The sequence below is a fragment of the Salmo salar genome, unplaced genomic scaffold (genome assembly GCF_905237065.1).
Source record: "Salmo salar unplaced genomic scaffold, Ssal_v3.1, whole genome shotgun sequence".
Lineage (NCBI taxonomy): Eukaryota > Metazoa > Chordata > Actinopteri > Salmoniformes > Salmonidae > Salmo > Salmo salar.
Window position 1 is genome coordinate 127501 of NW_025548133.1, and position 7272 is coordinate 134772.

Below are 7272 nucleotides of genomic sequence, written 5' to 3' on the forward strand. Positions count from 1 at the left end.
CCCAGCAGGCAGGGTAGTATCCCAGCAGGCAGGGTAGTATCCCAGGCAGGGTAGTATCCCAGCAGGCAGGGTAGTATCCCAGCAGGCAGGGTAGCATCCCAGCAGGCAGGGTAGTATCCCAGCAGGCAGGGTAGTATCCCAGCAGGCAGGGTAGTATCCCAGCAGGCAGGGTAGTATCCCAGCAGGCAGGGTAGTATCCCAGCAGGCAGGGTAGTATCCCAGCAGGCAGGGTAGTATCCCAGCAGGCAGGGTAGTATCCCAGCAGGCAGGGTAGTATCCCAGCAGGCAGGGTAGTATCCCAGGCAGGGTAGTATCCCAGCAGGCAGGGTAGTATCCCAGGCAGGGTAGTATCCCAGCAGGCAGGGTAGTATCCCAGCAGGCAGGGTAGTATCCCAGCAGGCAGGGTAGTATCCCAGCAGGCAGGGTAGTATCCCAGCAGGCAGGGTAGTATCCCAGCAGGCAGGGTAGTATCCCAGCAGGCAGGGTAGTATCCCAGCAGGCAGGGTAGTATCCCAGCAGGCAGGGTAGTATCCCAGCAGGCAGGGTAGTATCCCAGCAGGCAGGGTAGTATCCCAGCAGGCAGGGTAGTATCCCAGCAGGCAGGGTAGTATCCCAGCAGGCAGGGTAGTATCCCAGCAGGCAGGGTAGTATCCCAGCAGGCAGGGTAGTATCCCAGCAGGCAGGGTAGTATCCCAGCAGGCAGGGTAGTATCCCAGCAGGCAGGGTAGTATCCCAGCAGGCAGGGTAGTATCCCAGCAGGCAGGGTAGTATCCCAGCAGGCAGGGTAGTATCCCAGCAGGCAGGGTAGTATCCCAGCAGGCAGGGTAGTATCCCAGGCAGGGTAGTATCCCAGCAGGCAGGGTAGTATCCCAGCAGGCAGGGTAGTATCCCAGCAGGCAGGGTAGTATCCCAGCAGGCAGGGTAGTATCCCAGCAGGCAGGGTAGTATCCCAGCAGGCAGGGTAGTATCCCAGCAGGCAGGGTAGTATCCCAGCAGGCAGGGTAGTATCCCAGCAGGCAGGGTAGTATCCCGCAGGCAGGGTAGTATCCCAGCAGGCAGGGTAGTATCCCAGCAGGCAGGGTAGTATCCCAGCAGGGTAGTATCCCAGCAGGCAGGGTAGTATCCCAGCAGGCAGGGTAGTATCCCAGCAGGCAGGGTAGTATCCCAGCAGGCAGGGTAGTATCCCAGCAGGCAGGGTAGTATCCCAGCAGGCAGGGTAGTATCCCAGCAGGCAGGGTAGTATCCCAGCAGGGTAGTATCCCAGCAGGCAGGGTAGTATCCCAGCAGGCAGGGTAGTATCCCAGCAGGCAGGGTAGTATCCCAGCAGGGTAGTATCCCAGCAGGCAGGGTAGTATCCCAGCAGGCAGGGTAGTATCCCAGCAGGGCAGGGTAGGATCCCAGCAGGCAGGGTAGTATCCCAGCAGGGTAGTATCCCAGCAGGCAGGGTAGTATCCCGGCAGGCAGGGTAGTATCCCGGCAGGCAGGGTAGTATCCCGGCAGGCAGGGTAGTATCCCGGCAGGCAGGGTAGTATCCCAGCAGGCAGGGTAGTATCCCAGCAGGCAGGGTAGTATCCCAGCAGGCAGGGTAGTATCCCAGCAGGCAGGGTAGTATCCCAGCAGGGTAGTATCCCAGCAGGCAGGGTAGTATCCCAGCAGGGTAGTATCCCGACAGGGTAGTATCCCAGCAGGCAGGGTAGTATCCCAGCAGGCAGGGTAGTATCCCAGCAGGCAGGGTAGTATCCCAGCAGGGTAGTATCCCAGCAGGCAGGGTAGTATCCCAGCAGGCAGGGTAGTATCCCAGCAGGGTAGTATCCCGACAGGGTAGTATCCCAGCAGGCAGGGTAGTATCCCGGCAGGCAGGGTAGTATCCCGGCAGGCAGGGTAGTATCCCGGCAGGCAGGGTAGTATCCCGGCAGGCAGGGTAGTATCCCGGCAGGCAGGGTAGTATCCCAGCAGGCAGGGTAGTATCCCAGCAGGCAGGGTAGTATCCCAGCCGGCAGGGTAGTATCCCAGGCAGGGTAGTATCCCAGCAGGCAGGGTAGTATCCCAGCAGGCAGGGTAGTATCCCAGCAGGCAGGGTAGTATCCCAGCAGGCAGGGTAGTATCCCAGCAGGGTAGTATCCCAGCAGGCAGGGTAGTATCCCAGCAGGCAGGGTAGTATCCCAGCAGGCAGGGTAGTATCCCAGCAGGGTAGTATCCCAGCAGGCAGGGTAGTATCCCAGCAGGCAGGGTAGTATCCCATCAGGCAGGGTAGTATCCCAGCAGGGTAGTATCCCAGCAGGCAGGGTAGTATCCCAGCAGGCAGGGTAGTATCCCAGCAGGGCAGGGTAGTATCCCAGCAGGCAGGATAGTATCCCAGTAGGGTAGTATCCCAGCAGGCAGGGTAGTATCCCGGCAGGCAGGGTAGTATCCCGGCAGGCAGGGTAGTATCCCGGCAGGCAGGGTAGTATCCCGGCAGGCAGGGTAGTATCCCAGCAGGGTAGTATCCCGACAGGGTAGTATCCCAGCAGGCAGGGTAGTATCCCGGCAGGCAGGGTAGTATCCCGGCAGGCAGGGTAGTATCCCAGCAGGCAGGGTAGTATCCCAGCAGGGTAGTATCCCGACAGGGTAGTATCCCAGCAGGCAGGGTAGTATCCCAGCAGGCAGGGTAGTATCCCAGCAGGCAGGGTAGTATCCCAGCAGGGTAGTATCCCAGCAGGCAGGGTAGTATCCCAGCAGGCAGGGTAGTATCCCAGCAGGGTAGTATCCCGACAGGGTAGTATCCCAGCAGGCAGGGTAGTATCCCGGCAGGCAGGGTAGTATCCCGGCAGGCAGGGTAGTATCCCGGCAGGCAGGGTAGTATCCCGGCAGGCAGGGTAGTATCCCGGCAGGCAGGGTAGTATCCCAGCAGGCAGGGTAGTATCCCAGCAGGCAGGGTAGTATCCCAGCCGGCAGGGTAGTATCCCATCAGGGTAGTATCCCAGCAGGCAGGGTAGTATCCCAGCAGGCAGGGTAGTATCCCAGCAGGCAGGGTAGTATCCCAGCAGGCAGGGTAGTATCCCAGCAGGCAGGGTAGTATCCCAGCAGGCAGGGTAGTATCCCAGCAGGGTAGTATCCCAGCAGGCAGGGTAGTATCCCAGCAGGCAGGGTAGTATCCCAGAAGGCAGGGTAGTATCCCGGCAGGCAGGGTAGTATCCCGGCAGGCAGGGTAGTATCCCAGCAGGCAGGGTAGTATCCCAGCAGGCAGGGTAGTATCCCAGCAGGCAGGGTAGTATCCCAGCAGGCAGGGTAGTATCCCAGCAGGCAGGGTAGTATCCCAGCAGGTAGGGTAGTATCCCGGCAGGCAGGGTAGTATCCCAGTAGGGGTAGTATCCCAGCAGGCAGGGTAGTATCCCAGCAGGCAGGGTAGTATCCCAGCAGGTAGGGTAGTATCCCAGCAGGCAGGGTAGTATCCCAGCAGGCAGGGTAGTATCCCAGCAGGGTAGCATCCCAGCAGGCAGGGTAGCATCCCGGCAGGCAGGGTAGTATCCCAGCAGGCAGGGTAGTATCCCAGCAGGGTAGTATCCCAGCAGGCAGGGTAGTATCCCAGCAGGCAGGGTAGTATCCCAGCAGGCAGGGTAGTATCCCAGCAGGCAGGGTAGTATCCCAGCAGGCAGGGTAGTATCCCAGCAGGCAGGGTAGTATCCCAGCAGGCAGGGTAGTATCCCAGCAGGGTATCCCTCCACCTTGACTCTTGACCTCTGACCCATGTCCTCTCCTCAGGTTACTGTGAGGAGGCGGGTGCAGTGGGAGGGGCGGGACTAGAGGATGACCTCAGCGATCTGCGATTGGACGATGAGAATGAGGAGCAGCCGCCACTCATCCTGGAGACGGACTGACTGACGGCCACAGAAACCAATCAGAGAGCCCCTCTGGTGCTGCTAGGAAACATGGAGGGTGGGATTAACAACTCTCAGCGTTCAACAGCGCCTCTGTCCGTCTGTCTGTGGATGTACATGTTTCTCCCCTCCTCCCTTTCTCTCCCTCCCTCCCTCTCTGTCTCCTCCCTCTCTGTCTCCCCCCTCCTCCATCTCTGTCTCCCCCCTCCTCCCTCCTCCTCCCTCTCTGTCTCCCCCCTCCTCCCTCTCTGTCTCCCTCCCTCTCTCTCTGTCTCCCCTCCTCCCTTTCTCTCTCCCGTCTCTCCTCCCTCTCTGTCTCCCTCCTCCTTCTCTGTCTCCCCTCCTCCCTCTCTCTGTCCCCCTCCTCCCTCTCCCTCTCTCCTCCCTCTCTGTCTCCACCCCCCTCCCTCTCCCCTCCCTCCTCCCTCCCTCCTCCCTCTCTGTCTCCCTCCTCCCTCTCTCCTCCCTCTCTGTCTCCACCCCCCTCCGTCCCTCCTCCCTCTCTCCTCCCTCTCTGTCTCCCCCCTCCCTCTGTCTCCCCCTCCCTCTATCTCCCTCCTCCCTCTCTGTCTCCCCCTCCCTCTCTCCTCCCTCTCTCCTCCCTCCTCCCTCTCTCCTCCCTCTCTGTCTCCCCCCTCCCTCTCTCCTCCCTCTCTGTCTCCCCCCTCTCTGTCTCCCCTCCTCCCTCTCTGTCTCCCCCTCCCTCTCTGTCTCCCCTCCTCCCTCTCTGTCTCCCCTCCTCCCTCTCTCCTCCCTCTCTGTCTCCCCCTCCCTCTCCCTCCCTCCTCCCTCTCTCCTCCCTCTCTGTCTCCCCCTCCTCCATCTCTGTCTCCCCCTCCTCCCTCCCTCCTCCCTCTCTGTCTCCCCCTCCTCCCTCTCTGTCTCCCTCCCTCTCTCTCTGTCTCCCCTACTCCCTCTCTCTCCCGTCTCTCCTCCCTCTCTGTCTCCCTCCTCCTTCTCTGTCTCCCCTCCTCCCTCTCTCTGTCCCCCTCCTCCCTCTCCCTCTCTCCTCCCTCTCTGTCTCCACCCCCTCCCTCTCCCCTCCCTCCTCCCTCCCTCCTCCCTCTCTGTCTCCCTCCTCCCTCTCTCCTCCCTCTCTGTCCCACCCCCTCCGTCCCTCCTCCCTCTCTCCTCCCTCTCTGTCTCCCCCCCTCCCTCTGTCTCCCCCTCCCTCTATCTCCCTCCTCCCTCTCTGTCTCCCCCCTCCCTCTCTCCTCCCTCTCTCCTCCCTCCTCCCTCTCTCCTCCCTCTTCCCTCTCTCCTCCCTCTCTGTCTCCCCCTCCCTCTCTCCTCCCTCTCTGTCTCCCCCCTCCCTCTCTCCTCCCTCTCTGTCTCCCCTCCTCCCTCTCTGTCTCCCCTCCCTCTCTGTCTCCCCTCCTCCCTCTCTGTCTCCCCTCCTCCCTCTCTCTCCCCTCCTCCTCTCTGTCTCCCCCTCCCTCTCTCCTCCCCTCTCCTCCCTCCTCCCTCTCTCCTCCCTCTCTGTCTCCCCCTCCCTCTCTCCTCCCTCTCTGTCTCCCCCTCCCTCTCTCCTCCCTCTCTGTCTCCCCCTCCCTCTCTCCTCCCTCTCTGTCTCCCCTCCTCCCTCTCTGTCTCCCCCTCCCTCTCTGTCTCCCCTCCTCCCTCTCTCTCCCTCCTCCCTCTCTGTCTCCCCCTCCCTCTGTCTACCTGTGCAGGCGACTCTGTAGCTTTGCATGTACATGTGCCAAGACCAGAACGCTACGCACCGCTCTAACAAGGACCTCTGAAGTGTGTGTGTGTGTGTGTGTGTGTGTGTGTGTGTGTGTGTGTGTGTGCTGGGCATGTACATTAGCATACCTTAGCTTCCCAGTCGCTCACTGGCTACCCAATCAGATGAAGGCTCAGTGGACAAGCCCCCGCCCCCTCTCTCTCTGAGGCCTTCAGACATTGGCAGATGAAATCGATTGACAGATCAGTCAGACCAGTGTCTGATCGGGTGAGGAATTACGCCATTTTCTCTGAGGTGTGTGTGAGGACTCATCGTGTGTGTGTGTGTATAACCTGTTTTAGCATGGACATTGCCATCGTCCACCATTTTAAAGTAGTCAGCTGGGGGGATTCCTATTGGATGGTGCTGATTCCTCCGTCAGGGATGGTTAGCCAATAGAGGCCTACATTCCTGGGAGGTGATTGGGTCAGAAAACAACAGGTAGTGACGTCATCCAGAGCGGGGCATGTCCACTGGGTCTCGTCGGGACACACGCCTTCCCATGATCCTCTGGGGTGAGGCGGAGCGGCTAGACGGACGGGGGGGGTCACGTGACCAGACGTTTCCTAATGATTCATGGGGTTTTGTTGTTTTGTATAAAATGTTGAAACGTGTCGATGGTGAAATAAATAAAGTTCATGTTGATGTAACAGACATGTCTCTCCGTCCTTCATGTTGATGTCCTCTCTCTCTCTCTCTCTCTCTCTCTCTCTCTCTCTGTCTCTCTCTCTGTCTCTCTGTCTCTCTGCTCTCTCTCTCTCTGCTCTCTCTCTCTCTCTCTCTCTCTCTCTCTGTCTCTCTCTCTCTCTGTCTCTCTCTCTCTCTCTCTCTCTCTCTCTGTCTCTCTCTCTCTCTGCTTCTCTCTCTCTGTCTCTCTCTCTCTCTCTGTCTCTCTCTCTCTCTCTCTCTCTGTCTCTCTCTCTCTGTCTCTCTCTCTCTCTCTGTCTCTCTCTCTCTCTCTCTCTGTCTCTCTCTCTCTGTCTCTCTCTCTCTCTCTGTCTCTCTCTCTCTCTCTCTCTCTCTCTCTGTCTCTCTCTGTCTCTCTCTCTCTGTCTCTCTCTGTCTCTCTCTCTCTGTCTCTCTCTGTCTCTCTCTCTCTCTCTCTCTCTCTATTAGAGGACTCAAAACAAACTACAGATGCATCCAAGGAGTTTTGTAGAGTCACAAGCTTGATGTAGTCATTGCATGCAAGTGATATGGGCCCAAATATATATATATATATATATATATATATATATAATATATAAATATGGAGGTAAAATAGTGCCTTAAGTGTACAAGCATGTAAAGTATGATTTGCACCTGTATAATATAAGCTGCACTTGTATAATCAGTTTTGGGACTTATTTTGGACATAAATGCAACACTCGAAAGGGTTAGTAACATGTTTTGTGAAGAATCCTTGGAAACGTAACTTGATATGTGAATACATTTTAAATAAAATTTGTAAGAATGCAACTCTTTATTTTTTTTACTAAACCTGCGCCTGTTGAATCTTCTGTGAGTCAGAACAACATTTGCAGATGTCCGATCTGTGCTCTCTGTGAGTTGTGTTGCTAATTTACTGACTGACTTTTAACCCTCTGCCAAAGTGTTTTGTAGTGTAGTAAAACATAAATGATTGTAAGAGCTGCTCTTCAAGGAAGCAGCAGAGGAACAACACCCATGGTAGGCCAAGGTTTTTACTTC

The 7272-nt window shown here is 57.5% G+C and overlaps 1 protein-coding gene across 5 annotated transcripts in view; it reads left to right on the forward strand.

The window, feature by feature from the left end:
- The window catches only part of LOC123732691 (WD repeat domain phosphoinositide-interacting protein 2), an 85674-nt gene extending 81796 nt beyond the window's left edge, over positions 1 to 3878 (forward strand). For all 5 annotated transcript variants that reach the window (XM_045711941.1, XM_045711943.1, XM_045711945.1 and 2 more), the window contains one exon: positions 3742 to 3878. In XM_045711941.1, coding sequence (XP_045567897.1) covers positions 3742 to 3857 — 116 coding nt within the window. In that variant the 3' untranslated portion in view covers positions 3858 to 3878. The remainder of the gene's footprint in view (positions 1 to 3741) is intronic.
- Positions 3879 to 7272: the final 3394 nt, after the last annotated feature.